The sequence below is a fragment of the Paralichthys olivaceus genome, chromosome 14 (assembly GCF_024713975.1).
Source record: "Paralichthys olivaceus isolate ysfri-2021 chromosome 14, ASM2471397v2, whole genome shotgun sequence".
NCBI classification, from domain to species: domain Eukaryota; kingdom Metazoa; phylum Chordata; class Actinopteri; order Pleuronectiformes; family Paralichthyidae; genus Paralichthys; species Paralichthys olivaceus.
Window position 1 is genome coordinate 18,978,644 of NC_091106.1, and position 14,880 is coordinate 18,993,523.

The 14,880-nt window shown below is 40.6% G+C and overlaps 2 protein-coding genes across 2 annotated transcripts; one reads left to right on the top strand and one right to left on the bottom strand.

Annotated features, from left to right (window-relative positions):
* Window positions 1-392: 392 nt before the first annotated feature.
* Window positions 393-5,346, top strand: dync2li1 (dynein, cytoplasmic 2, light intermediate chain 1). The gene is made up of 13 exons (XM_069538659.1): window positions 393-530; window positions 644-767; window positions 865-899; window positions 1,233-1,302; window positions 1,649-1,737; window positions 1,898-2,096; window positions 2,238-2,306; window positions 2,523-2,600; window positions 2,707-2,786; window positions 3,136-3,206; window positions 3,356-3,453; window positions 3,674-3,766; window positions 5,091-5,346. Exons 1-13 carry the CDS (start codon window positions 517-519, stop codon window positions 5,151-5,153), a joined length of 1,083 nt encoding a protein of 360 aa, XP_069394760.1. The 5' UTR covers window positions 393-516; the 3' UTR covers window positions 5,154-5,346.
* abcg5 (ATP-binding cassette, sub-family G (WHITE), member 5) lies at window positions 5,189-14,861 on the bottom strand. Its single transcript, XM_020091478.2, has 14 exons — window positions 14,474-14,861; window positions 14,015-14,136; window positions 13,611-13,747; window positions 12,397-12,495; window positions 12,039-12,171; window positions 10,993-11,132; window positions 10,735-10,864; window positions 10,393-10,606; window positions 9,947-10,152; window positions 7,454-7,592; window positions 7,300-7,373; window positions 6,990-7,101; window positions 6,740-6,852; window positions 5,189-6,092 (listed from the first exon to the last, which is right to left on the bottom strand). Exons 1-14 carry the CDS (start codon window positions 14,641-14,643, stop codon window positions 5,908-5,910), a joined length of 1,974 nt encoding a protein of 657 aa, XP_019947037.2. The 5' UTR covers window positions 14,644-14,861; the 3' UTR covers window positions 5,189-5,907.
* Window positions 14,862-14,880: the final 19 nt, after the last annotated feature.

Sequence of the window (14,880 nt, forward strand, 5' to 3'; positions counted from 1 at the left end):
ATCGACCTGCAACAGACAATGTGCAAAAGGGTACTGAGGATAAAAAGAGTGGCATGATATAAAAAGTATTGTAATGTAAAGTGTATAAGTAATATTATCAAAGTAAGTGACCATGATATAAATAATATTGCAAAAAGTAATAACAATTATAAATCAATCTAACACAATTGAATCTCAGTGCAAAGACCACAACACTAATAGCTCCAAATTATTTTTTTCTTCTCATACCACCCAGACTAAAAATATCCTGATATCTTTTTTTTAAGAGATGATATTTTAAATAAATCAGCGAAGTAAAAGTAGATTATTTTAACTTCCAATGTCTAAAATCCTTGTTTTGTCAAGACAAGGTGATCGTCTCAACGAATGCACTACATTTCCCACAATGCCTGTGAAGTAAGAACATTTATTATGTCATCAAAATGCGCCGTTACTGGGGCAACGCTGTTGGCGGCTCAACCTTAATGTCTTCGTTTAGCTCGTTTGTCAACGTTTGAGAGTAAAATATCGAGTTCGATGCCAAAAATAAGGTAAAAAACAACTTGACACGGCCGCTGACATATTGTTTCATGACTTTCTCTCAGAAATTGTGAGACTTGTGGTGTTTTTCGAACCGACGCTTCAGTTTCCTCCTGTTTGTCAGCTCCGACACGCTGTGGGAGCTGGCTGCGGCCGAGGTCCGCCACCGGGAGAGCGGAGGCGGCGAGGAGGACGAAGGAGAGACGGTGAGCGAGAGGAGCGTGTTTCTGATGGGGAGCAAGTCTGGGGTGAGTCCACCATGTTCCCGGACAGCACACAGCTGTGCCCTCCTTGTTTTTAACTACCTCAGTTATCGGTAGTAAACTCACGTGTGCTTTGTTTCAGGGTAAAACGTCCATTCTCCTCAGGTGTCTGGACAGGTGAGTACATGTGGTGAAGATAACAACCTTCATCTGAAATTCAGGAAATCTACCTTCACTTTAAAACCTCCAGGAAGACGTGTGTCAGAGAGACAGTTCACCCAAAACAGAATGAAACATTAGACTCTATCTCTGCTTAGTAGCTCTCAAAACTTCAGCCACGCCTGACTGTGGTCTTCAGAGAATGGAGATGAGGCCATGACACAGACGGGCATCTGAGCCATTGTTTAAAAACACAGTGTGATCAGATGGAAAGCAACAACGTTTTGAAAGAGGTGGGTTTTTTGTGGATAGATTGAGTTGTTGGCTAACAATGCATGTTTTAATCACCAGGGACGAACCATCCAAGCCCACTCTGGCACTGGAATACACCTTCGGCAGGCGGGCTCGAGGACACAGCACAGTAAGCAGGTGTAGTCAGTTCTTACAGGATTGGATTAGACTCTTAAAACTGGATAAATACACATAACTGATGATAAGTGTTTGTGTGTCAACTCTTATACAGAGCTACAAAAGACAACAAACTATTTTATTGCAACTTCCAGTTCTCAAACACACTTACCACAATGCACCAGGCTCACTGTCCGCTTATGTGTCACGAGGGATGATTTGCTATATACTCATTTGGTTTTCCATCAGTAAATACCCCATTCCTTCAATGCTGCAAAAATGTAGCATGTGTACAGTTGACCATGAATTGAGATGAGGTGGGTTGATAGAAATCACAGCATGGTGGTTTCCTCCTTCAGCCCAAAGACATAGCTCACCTGTGGGAGCTGGGAGGAGGGACCTCTTTGTCAGACCTGGTCCAGATCCCCATCACTCCTGCCAGTATCAGGTATGTCAGTCACACACATTCCTGAAATCACATTGTTTATATATATTGTAGATGTCAGACCAGACATGTTCTGAATGTGAATATTATTGTTTTTTATAGCATCGTTTCTGAACAGCAATGTCCTGCCAGTAAAAAAAAGAACAACCATTTTTTTATCCAGGTCTTTCTCTGTCATTCTCATTCTGGACCTGTCTAAACCCAACTCCCTGTGGGGAACCATGGAGAAGCTGCTGCAGGCAGCCCAAGCTCAGCTGGAGAAAGTCTATTCACAGGCACAACAAGCAGAGAAAGCCAAAGCTGGAGCCAAACACCAGTCGTCCGTCCACTCAGCAACACGTGTCTTACCTAAAGACTATCCTGTAAGACCTCAACTCATTACACTTTCCATTTTTCAACATGATACCTGTTATGTCTTTGAATTATGACCTTTATCTGGACTCCACCTGCTTCTAGTCTATAAATAAGATGTATCCTGTATTCACTGTTAACTCTGTTGCCAGGACAGAGAGCTGATCAGTCCCTTCCCTGTTCCACTGCTCATCATTGGCAGCAAGTATGACATCTTTCAGGTAAGACAGTTCAAACCTGATAACTTCTTTCACAGTATCACTTTACATTGTGTTGAAATAACATGAATTAACACAGCTGAAAGCTTTTCCAGGCACAGAAGTTGTTCTTGGTAGTTTAAAGTTACAGTTAGACAGGAGTAAACTGAAACTGCTGCCTGTTGTTACATCATTTGTGTAAAACAGTCACAGGGAGATTTCTTTTCATATGTGTTGCAGGACTTTGACTCTGACAAGAGGAAAGTGGTCAGTAAGACACTCCGTTTTGTTGCCCATTACTACGCTGCCTCTCTAATTGTGAGTTTAACAATGTTATTTCTTGCAGTTGAATCTATCCATTCAAACAACTGTTGCTCCACTTTGTACTTTTCTTTCTGTTCATGTGCCAATCATTTTTCAACAGTTCACCAGCATCAAGTTGGAGAGCCTCATGTCTAAAACCAAGAGCTTCTTCTCCCACCTGGCTTTCGGTGTGGACAGAGGGTAAGGACTCAGCATTGGGTACAAACTGGTAGTGAATATTAAGAAGTGCATCTGGTTTTCATTAGTTTTTCTAAACATGTTACTTGATGCTGTCACTAAGACTTGGTGGACTTCCCAATTGCATTTATACTTAAGCAGGGTTATGATCAATTATACAGCATACAATAGTATTTATCAGGCATTTTGGGTAATCAATGTATGAACCATTTTAAAGAGACCACTCCCAATGGAGTGTACAGTTTATACAATAGATCACTGCACACCTAAATAAACATTTCAAACAAATTGAATTGAATATGTTTCTGCACGTTATCTAGTTTTTTATTTCAGTTCTTCTTCTTTCTATCAGGAAAACTGTGTGTTCTGACTCCACCAAGCCTCTCATCATTCCAGCAGGTTCTGACTCCTTCAGTCAAATAGGTGAGCCCAGCCCCATCCAGTGGTAAAAAAGCAGTAATGCATTTAGATGTAATAAAACGCTGTATTGACAGAAATACACCTTCCTTGACATTTGTTGACCTGACCAGGGCTGAATTATTGTTTGTAAAATAGTCCTCCTGTTATTTCAGGCAGTCCTGCTGCTACTGATGTGGACATAACTTCTCTGCACGCCAAAAACCCAAAGGATCTCTGGAAGAAGGTCTACGAGCGTGTTTTCCCTCAAGAGGTAGCTCAGTCACTGGTGACACCTCTGTCTTCCAAAATACAACTGAAGAACATTAACACCCTCATACACAACAGCCGTATTCACACACACACACACACACACACTGACTGTGTGTACGTAAAACTCAGTATTTTTTCTCATACATATGCTTGTTTACATGAACAATGGGCGTCTTTACACAGTCAGTTTTAAATATATGTCCATCTAACCTTCCCATCAGAGTACCAGTGAACAGAGGGAACTGAAGGATCCAGCCAAAGACCCACAGTACAGCGTTCCTCAGATTGATGCCATGAGAGCCCAGAAAGACCAGGTACAACATCTGCACCAATTTGTTCATGAAATATTCCTGTTTACTCATCTGTGGTGACCTTGACCTTTGACTTACTAAGTAGTAATTATATTAATTATACAGAAATGAAAAGACACTAATGGAAGGAATGAAAAAGAGTTACATCTCTAACATGGGGCCACATTTTCTAGCTGATTAAGTGGTTAGATTTAATATAAGTGGGGACAGTGACATTTCAGCCATAAAACAAGGAGCCTATAATTATTATATTTGTTATCCTGTATTTATATATTTATACTGTAATATTTTGTCACTGCTGTTTGCTGTGTTAGTAAGGTTTTCCACTGTTTTAAACTGTCTCCGCAGCACAAATAAGGCCAATGTTCTAAAGTAACCTTCTGTCCGACAGTAGTCTGTATGTAGTAGTGTTCCTGCAGCGGCATCATTACCAGGCTGTGATAAAGTCAGAGATTAGATGTCATCTCGTTGGCCTGCACTGGTTGCCACTCTGGCACTTGAACTACAGTAACCTGTTCAAGTAATAAACTCCGAACGTACAACGTTATCAGTGACTGACTGTGGCCTGACTCTGGCTCCTCTTGCTCTTCCATTGGATGTTGCATCCGATGAATAATCCGAGGATCCAGTCAGAGAAATGAAGTAAAGGTTGATTCCCACTCAATGGAAAGAGTGAAGTCATTTAAACAGATATGCTTGTCAGGACAGATTGTGAACAGATATCTTTTATACAAACTAATTAACTTGTGTACCTTTTATAGTTTGGCCTCAGTTTGTGTTGTATTGCAAAGACACGTCTCCTTATGTGGGAGGCAAAGAAGTTTTCAGAGAGGCAGGTTTTCATGGTTTCAGTGAAAATTGTGAGGGATTATACACCTATTACCTTAATTTATCATTATATTACATTTTATACCAACAGGGCTGGACGACATGGCCAAAAATGATATCAAGATAAAATTTATATAAATCACGACAAATGTCGCATTATCATTTCTTTCAAGACTGATTTGTGCTCCTGAGTGAGGGTTGTAGTTTTAAACTCTTCTTTTAGAGTTAAGAGTTTTAAACACTTTATAAACAACAATACATTTGACAAAATATGAAGATCATACCTCCTCCTCCTAGTTATACCTCCTTAAGCAATATCTCTCTCTCTCTCTCTCTCTCTCTATATATATATATATATATATATATATTTCCGTGTTCACTATTAAACAAGTATAATGATGTATTGTATTGTATTGTGATGTCATATGAGCATTCAGGCATCTCAGTGTTAGCAATTTTTTTAAATGATCCTGTTATTCTGACGGCACCTGTCTTTCAGGAGTTGGATCAGTATAAGAGAAATGCAGCCAAGTCATGGAAAGGATTGGAACTGGAGACCTGACAGATCATCAGCTTCATGGCCACACACAACATTATATATACATTATTTATTTCTAGGGTGTCAGTTGTTTTTTGATATTTGTTAATTCATACTACTTGTACACATCTACTTTTTCTTTAAATGTTACAAAACTACTTGTACAGTTTACTGATGACAAAATGTTCTAGAAAATAAACGATTTTCCATTATTACAGTCAGTATTATTTTCTATTAATAAAACCTAATAATCACAGTATATGAACAAAGTTAAACATGCAATACATGAGCCACATTTGGACAGTGTGAATATTCCAGTGACTGTTATTCAATTGTACTGGTGATATATAGTATTAAAACTCAAGTTACATGTAGTTTTTTCATGTAAGACTTTGTTTACTTTCATATAAAAATAATAATTTTACAACAGTGCAAATCTTGATTGTTCCGGTCAGAAGCTGCATCTCTGAACTATGCAGAGCCTCAGGTTGAATCTGTTACTTGCTGCTTTGTTGGTTTAGGTATTGGGACCTCTCAGGTGGTTTTAATCCCATCATAAGTATATAAAGTACACATATACAAACTATACTTTCTTTAAAATTTAAAAGTAATATTTCTTGAATGTTAGAGGACAAGGATTAAGTGCAAATGCAGATGATGAGTTAGTAAGAGCCACAATACTTCAGCTCATCTTCAGTCAACATGATCTTACTGTTAGTAATGTGCCCTTAATATGTTGTTGGATCCTCTGAACCAAACTCAGTTGAGGTCTGTGGTTCTAGTGACGCACGAGCTTGTCTCGGATCTTGAAGCTGATCATACCGAGCAGCAGGAGGGCAGGGAGGAAGGAGTAGAGCAGAACAAAGTCTAGTGTGTATCTCGACAGAGCGCCTGGATATCCCTCATCGATGACCTGACTTCCATGAGTGATCATACAGGCTCCCGGCAAAGGTTTGGAAATATCTGCAACACAACACGTCACACGGCCAATGAGTTTCCCTCAGTGTGCCCTGCCAAGTGTCCTTGAACCTATGTGATCTATGAACCCACTGTAGAAACCAATCTTAAAAAGAGCATCAGATAAAATGTAAAACTGATAAGCAGAAATCGGTGCCTGCCAATATTTAATCTTTTAGCTCTTCTTTAGTTTACACTTCATTAGGTACATCTATTGAACACTGATACAGTGTGATGCATCTATCCTGCAGTAAATCCTAAATGCATCAGTTTTACAGTTAATTATTTAGCCTTGTTGATCTAACGGTGAACAAAATAATGGAAACACCTGTTGGTGTAATGCACCACAGATCAACTGCAGCCTCCTGATAGGATGAATGAACACTTACTGAACATTATAGCCTTCATAAATGTATTAATTGCAGCCTTGTTGCAGACTACAATGGTTTTAGCTAAATGCACCATATATATATATATATAAACAGCATATAAGCACTGACGAAGTGTGTTCTAGTGATTTTCAGTGTTTATATTCATATAAAGGTAAAAATCATGCTGGAATTGGCTGGAACACAGTGTTTGACCTATACTAAAAGTCTTCGACCTCATTTCACAAACAGGATGGTCCAGGGTTAAAAAAAAAAGAAACGTACTGCATGTGAAGTTGAGTCCTTCGAACTCTGTGACGATGAGCAGCTCACAGCTGTACTTCTGGAAGGTCAGGTAGCTGAGCCACTGGAAGACCTTCGGCATCTGCTGAGTGCTTCTGTTGAATGGCGGAGGAAAGGAAAGTGTGTTACCGCTGCTATTGGCTACTACAGTACAATTATTTCCAGTGAAGACCTGACAAGGACAAACAGTTACTTCAAGCTAATGATTCAATTAAGAATATTGGTGTCTCACCTTAGGAAGCCAGATCCCACCAAGATCCCTGCGATATTGAGCAGAGCCACTCCAGTGTTGACCATGTTCGGGTCTTGGACCACTCCTAATAACACCACAGTCAGCAGCTCGCCTGCAGAACAGAGAATAAACATAGTAACGGCCAGAAACAGCGGAAATATGACATTAAATAAATTAAGTGTTAAAGGATAAGAATTTTAGAGATGAGCTCTTGTTATTTTCCTATTTATGTTCTTGAAAATCACTGCAATGCTCGGGAGCTTGTTCACTGAAGTGGAAGAATATTTCCCCCTTGACTGTATCAACTCACCTATGATATGTGGTACGAGCACCACAGCAGTGAAACACAGGAACCGTAAGGTCTCGGGGTGCATCCCCACCGTCCTGAGAGGAATTTAGGGAGAGTTAAAATAAGAGTTAATGCTCAGAGAGGTTGATACAACTCATACACACTATGTACCGACCAGTATAGGAAAGAGGTGAAGATGACGACACTCAGGATGCTGAGGGGCAGGATGTGGAAGATGTAGGCCAAGAACATTTGCCATTTACTGTACAGACCATCCTGACTCTCCTGATCACTGATGGCTCGCAACGCCGGGACTGTACAGGACAAAGAGAGAGAGAGACTGAATAAGACGTAGCAGATAATGTGACGAGATAAAAGAAAGTGAAGCTCTGAAGTGACTCCAATAAATAAGTGAGGTACAAATCATCAGTTAAATAGTCACTGGGTGGACTAGTACCTTTTTCATAATACAAATAAAGAGAGCTGCATTATTGAAACACATAATGAATGTTTCTTTATCCCTTCTCTAAAACACAATCACTAATGAAGAGCAGTTTACCGATCTGTCTTTATCGTGTGAACTCGTGCTGTCAAAGTTCCAGATTTGCAGGCGTTCTTGGTTTTTATCCAGACATCTTATTAAAACCGTCTCTGTTTCCTATCAGTTGTTGTCCATGAGAGTCAAGGTCACCATGATATCCCCAGTCATTACCTCGGGCTGTTTGGGTGCTTATGGAGTACTTTTAATTACCTTTTAAATTCCAATGTGACTCCTGCCCAGTCTCTTATCACATCTCTTATCCTCAGTATCTGTAACAGCCAGAGCCTTGAAGCTGAGATTTCGGACTCAGCTGTTCACTGAGAAATACATTAAAGAGATCATCAACATTCACTAGTTAAAGGTCCAGTGTGTAAGATTTAATGTAAAATAATCCTCATGATGTCTTCACCAGTTTGTTTCATCTTAATTGTAGGAATTTTAGTTTTCTTTACCCCAGAAAAGACCCTTTATTTTTAAATACTTTATATTTAAATACTTTATATTTACATTGAGGGGGTCCTCTCTACGCAGGCCACCATGTTTTTTACAGTGGCCCAGACTGGACAAACTAAACACCTTTTGAGTTTTTATGACAAATGCAGGCTACCACAGGTTCTCTTTCATGTTTGGGAGGGGAGGGTGAGGTGTTCAGCTCAAAACTCTCCACACTGTACCTTTAAATATATAATTGTCCATATCATCTTTTAAGTTGTAGTGTATATTGTCTACAAAGCATATGATGAAACAGATCCTATAAAACCTTATCGCATTTTGCTAAAATAATAATATTTTATTTGCCCTGCTTGTCTACATAAAGAGTGTCGCAAGATCAGAGATAAACCTCACAGAAGTTTAGAATAATTATTGGTCAGATCCACAATAGGAATCACATAAAGCTGTTAACATAGTGTTGGTTTTGGTTCTTAGTTAAGTTGATGTTCATGCTGGGGTTCAGCTTTGTTTTGTCCCTTTGTGCTTGTAGCATGTAAGTGAGTGTATGTCTTCATTCAGGGTTACTACAAGTCACAGCAGCAGCTATAAATACCAGAAGGACACAAAACAAGCACACATAGATAATACAGTAGTATATATAACTATATCATAGGTCCTATAGGTCCTTTGGATAAAAAGGCACCTGGGTTCATTGTGCTTTAAATGGAGTAAAGGTCACTCTCCCTTTGGAACTGAACTTGTCAAACAACTGAGAAAAGCCAGTGGGAACTTGACAGCAAATAACAGAAGGTTACACATCAGTTTTTGTGCACATCATGTAGAAATGGAAGCTCTTTTGCTAGAAAACTGCTGACAGTTGTTCTAATCTATAATACAACTATAGATTAACTCACAACCTTTAGCTCAATCTTTTAATCTGACCCAACAGCGACTCTCAAAGTACATGAAATCTCTTATGACGCTTTCACCAAGTGAAATCCAAGCTAGACTTTACACATTTTTTGCTGAAGAGAAGAAAAATACTGCTCGCATCAGAACAAGAGATAAGTGAGCTTATGCAGCTGCGATAAAGACGCTTCAAACATGCTGTTTAACAAAGATAATGCATCACTTTCACTAAGGTGATTGACCACACGCGCTTCAGAATGTCCCTGAAGTCATCATGTCCACCTCGTGTAGATATTTATTGGGCGATCTTATCAGACACATGCTGTTTGATGGACTGTTATGGAAATATTATGTAAATGCTGAATTGACTTCGCTCACTACACAGTTAAAGTTTTGTCTTTTTGTCTCTAATATTAAAGTTAAGTTAAAACATTTGATTTGAAAACAGAACCATAACAATAAATGGAAGGATACATTTTGAAATAATAATGATTCAAGTAGAATGGAACTCAGCAGAGTGCAAACCTCAGACCTACCGCATTATTAAACCACCTTTAAATTCACTAGATCCAGATTTATATTTGGAAACCTGATTCTTTTCATCAAGATCCATTCACTCTGAGAAATCAATGAAAATATTGAAGAACATCTTAAGGGACAAGCTGTTTTTGTTGTTTATGTGAGTATGTAGAGCACAACGAGCACAACTGATGTGTGAAATTGTTGGACAACACCAAAGCTCGGAGTTTTTTCTCCCCCAGATATAGATGTGTGGGAGGAACTCACAGAGTGCCACAGCGTTCAGCATGCCAGTGTAGGGCGAAGCACCAATGCTCTGATAGATGATTCCAATGCGGTCCTGCAAGGCACCCTTGGTGACGTCGTTGTCGAGATGCATGACGAAAAAGGCCACAAAGAGGCCGTAGATCAGGTTCTGGGACAGACGCATCAGAACACCCATTCTGTCTCTGGAAAGGTTTCTTAAAGTCCGCCTGCACGCAAAACACGCACAGAAGATAACCTTATAAATACACAGAAACACACACAAGTAAACACATTTAATGAGATGAACGGATGAATAATCTTTTGTTGAATTTCTAAAAAGCAGAGATAGAACACCAAAATGTGAACCTAATAATTTCTGTAGTTTAAATAAAAATTCCTTATTATTTATTTTGTTTATGGACAATGTCCACATCCACTTTGATATAGAAGACTTGCTCGGCACTGACCTGAGCAGAACTTCCAGTTTGGCTGCACCATTGGGTGACTCTTTGCTCTTAAAGGGGACGACTGGTTTCTCTTCCCGCTTCAGGCTCTGCTCTATTTTTCCCAGCATGCTTTGGTAGATGGCAGACCTCTGGTAGGATGACGTTATCTCATGCATGCGACTGAACGTGGCTGCCTCCCTCTCACTGCTGCGTGTGTCCACTGAGGTGAAGTCAACTGTAGTCACAGCAGTTGGGATATTTTAACGACTGGGATCCTCAGGCTTCATTCTTTAAGATACTGTTCTCTACATATTCTTTATTTCTTTTTGTTTAGAAATAATCCAGGATTGTACTATACAGTACCGTAGATGTCAAATGGGTTGCAGTACTCTGGACACTCATAACCACATTGACTGAAGAAGTCCACCATCTCTCCTGGCTGCCCACAGAACACCAGCTCTCCACGACTCATTATAGCTATCCTGCTGAACACCTGCGGGACATATGTGTTTCGCAGACACACTTATGACAAGTTGAAATGGCTTCAAAAGTACGTCTGATGCTTATGTGTGTTCAGCAGAATGTGAGGAAGTTTTAGTCAGTCTCTCTCCTGAAACTCACCCTGAAGAGCTCGGAGCGTGGTTGGTGGATGGTCACTATGACGATACGGTTCCTCCGGGCCAGCTCTGCCAGGAGCACCACAATCTGATTGGCGGTCATGCTGTCCAGGCCAGTGGTCGGCTCATCCAATAGGATCACCCCTGCAACGACATTACCCCAATGACACCATCACACCCCCATGGAAGTTTGACACACGTTGAAACATTGAGAACAAGAGAAAGACACAAATAACTTTTTCCTTCTTTTAAGTTTGGAACTTTTAAATGTACTTTTTATTAAGTGGCACATGCAGGACTCTCAGCGGGGCCGACTCAACTTATGAAGATAAGTGAGTTCTTTTTTTTTTAGTTAATTACTCTAATTAGGACAATTAAAAGATTGCCTCTTTGCTTTATGAAAGCAGAGTGGAATTAGCAGATGCTTTAATTGTGAGATTAATTCATTTCCTGGTTGATTGGAGAGGCAGCGAATGGGAACTCCTCATTACTCTGTGTGTGACTGTGTGTGTGTGTGTGTGTGTGTGTGTGTGTGTGTGTGTGTGTGTGTGTGTGTGTGTGTGTGTGTGTGTGTGTGTGTGTGTGTGTGTCCATGGCTATTCTAATCCTGAATGAGGACTGAGACCCTTCATCCTCCCTCGAGGATTGTAGACCTGATAAACTATACCTGGGATAAGCACACACACACAAAGAGGTGAGTCTCTGCTCATTCCCTTTCTGGTGTGATAACCCAGCCTTTCATTACTGTTCTCCATCTCTCCCTTCATCCCCTTCAGTGTCCTTTTCGTATTCCACTCTCTCTTAGATCCCTTTGTTTTTCACATGAGTGGACTTCCAAAAGTCTGGAGCTGAACTTTCTTCTGATCTCAGGATGGAAACAATCTTGACTCTGGTTCTGTTGCTTCTAAGAGTATATGTATGAAATATATTCACATAATACGTTTCAAAGCTCAGTTAAGCTCTAATGCATCAGTTTATCACCTCAAAATCTCCTCATTTAAGTTCCTGTGTTCCTCCTGAGGCTTATCCCAGCCACAGAGGTAGACTCACTTGGGTCCTGAAGTAGCTGGCTGGCTATGGAGACCCTCCTCCTCTCCCCCCCAGAGATCCCTGGGAAAATACGACCTCCAATAACACTATGGGCCACGTGACTCAGACTCAGCTCGGCCATCACGGCGGATACCTGCACAGAAGCAAGAGGTCAAAGCGTCAGGTGACAAGCTAGGTAGGTCATGTACCTCCTCAAATATTCCCAACTAATGCAGATCTTCTCTTTTCGATGATATAAAGATATAAATACTGTTTCAAGAATTCTCCACACCCATGCCTTTCATCTCCTTTGTGTCCTTTCCTTGGCCTAGTGTCTAGCCAAAGGAAAACTCACAAAGCACGTGCTCTAAAAATTCACCTTTTTCTTGATCGCTTCAGCCGAGTGTCTCTGCAGGGCGAGCTGGGCTGTGTATGTCAGCGTCTCCTCCACTGTCAGATAACTCAACAAATTATCACTCTGACGGAGACAAAGAGAGAAGGGGAGATAGTAATGAAAAGAAACAGGAGGAACCCATGAGGATGCAACGAGGCAGAACAATATCACATGGTTCTTTCATCCTAATGCAAGATAAGATGGAAACGTGCTTCATTTTTCCAATTCTGATTCTACACCCTTAGAATCAATATCCTCAAATCTTAAAGAGAGTTTATCTACAGCATCTTTGCACATCCATGTACATCCATTTATGTTGTATGTTCATATATGCATGAGACCAACTATAATATACCTTTGCACAAAACATGTGCACACACACACACATTGCTTGAACCCTCTGAACCGCCTGCCTGCCTCAATTAACACATGGCACCTCCCAGTCCCACTTCTCCTTAGTCTCTCTTCTGAATGACTTTAATATCAGCAGCTCATATCACCTCCTCATCTTCAGCTTAGCAAGGGGAGTTAATGACGAGGCTTAGAGAGCCGAGGAGGCAGGGTGGGGGGTGCGTGTTATCAGCGAGAGGAGAGAGATGATTTGAAAGGAAGCGAGGCCAGTTTTACACCAGTGTTTTTAATTCGGGCCGTGGATACACTTGAGCACCTCTCATTGAGAGATTAAGTGTATGAGGAGGCTATCAAGGGTTTTAAGTTAATTTCATACAGAGGCTGAGGAACCTTTCAGGAGTTTGTTTAAAATGTTGTTTTAATTTTGTTTTTAATGGTGGTTAGTAAAACCACAGACAACTCAAACACATACAAAGTGTTTGCATGTGGCCGCTCACTCGTGATACTGTCGGGTAAAGTCTAACCTGACGTCAGTGTGTGGTCAGAGCCTGGGAAAAGTGAAATGTTCATGTGTATGGATGTGATTAGGTGCTTATAACTTTTGACTAACTTTTTCCCTTAGTATTAAATCTATAGATGTTTTGGTATAGATAATGAGGTACAGAGGTAAAGAGGAAACTCACCACACTGCATCTCATCATCTCACTACACTACATCATCATTTAAAAATTCTTTTCATCTCTTGTCAGAGTAGTGTTGAGAGCCCAGTTTGAAACATTGAGAAAACCTAACGAAAGCGTATTCTGTATGAGTCCTCTCCGACATGTTTGTGTGTTTCTGTGTGTTACCTGCAGTACATAGGAGAAACAGTCCTGATACTCTTCTCTCTTCAGTTTCCTGCCATTTATGAAGACCTCACCCAGCAGAGTAGCTCGGTGTCCAATCCTCCCTGAGATGGCATCTAATAACGTGGTCTTTCCTGAGCCTTTACAACACAAACACACACAAATAAGTACATCTGTCCTGCATGGGTTTTCTCTTTTAATTGTGAAGAAAGAGTGTTGTCTCATTGAAGGTAGTGATCACTATAGATCCTGCACACGTGATCAAACATATATCTCTTCTTGGATGCAGTGTCTAATACATAAACCACTCAGAGAAATGTTCATAAAAGACAATTGAACCACTGTTTACGTTAATTTAAACCTATTTATTATTTTTGTTCAAACTTTGGACTGAGTAGAGGGTGGACCTGAATTTCCCAGTATGCCCATGATCTGCCCGCTGTCTACATGGAAGGAGACATCGTTTAGGATCTGACGAGTCCATCGCTTCCTGTAGGAAGGTAGGTCCCACCATGGACCCACACGCTCACTACAACACACACACACACACACACACACACACACACACACACACACACACACACACACACACACACACACAAACAAACACAAACAAGGGCATGAGCAACATTTTTCACAGAACTGAATCAATCCCCACTCAAAATGATCACCATGTATCTAAACATAAATATGAATCTACAGTATTAACAATCAGTAATGTGTTTTATTTTATTCTACAGCCTCTAGGCAAAGATTTGCTTGTGTCCATTTATTTTCAGGAGCACTAGGAACAAACCACACAAAATTAAACTAAGCTTGACCCAGGAATGCTGTCTGATCTCGCAGGCTGTTTCTGCAGCAGTTACCTGACTGTGTAGGAGATCTGGCTGACGCTCAGACAACAGGAGGGCTCCGACCGCTCCTCTCTACCGTCCTTCCAGACATTCCTCTTTTCCTCCGACACAAATGTGAAGGACTCTTTAACTTTGCTCCTGTTCTCTGGTTCCTCCGCCTGAACCGAATAAATGTTGTTCATGTCTCTGGCCAGTCTGCCGCAAACAACATCCAAATGACAAAACGTATCAAGTCCGTCTCAGATCAGTTTTTTCATATCCACTAGTAAACAGCGTGCAAAGCTCTAAACTTGAGTTGTCTAACAGTCCGAGACTTTGTATCTTCATTCCCTGTGCGAAGCAGAAGTCTGCGAGCCCTGGTTTCTCTGTGGTACCATAAACACACAGTGGATGTTGCGTTATCTCAGAGAACTTTGATC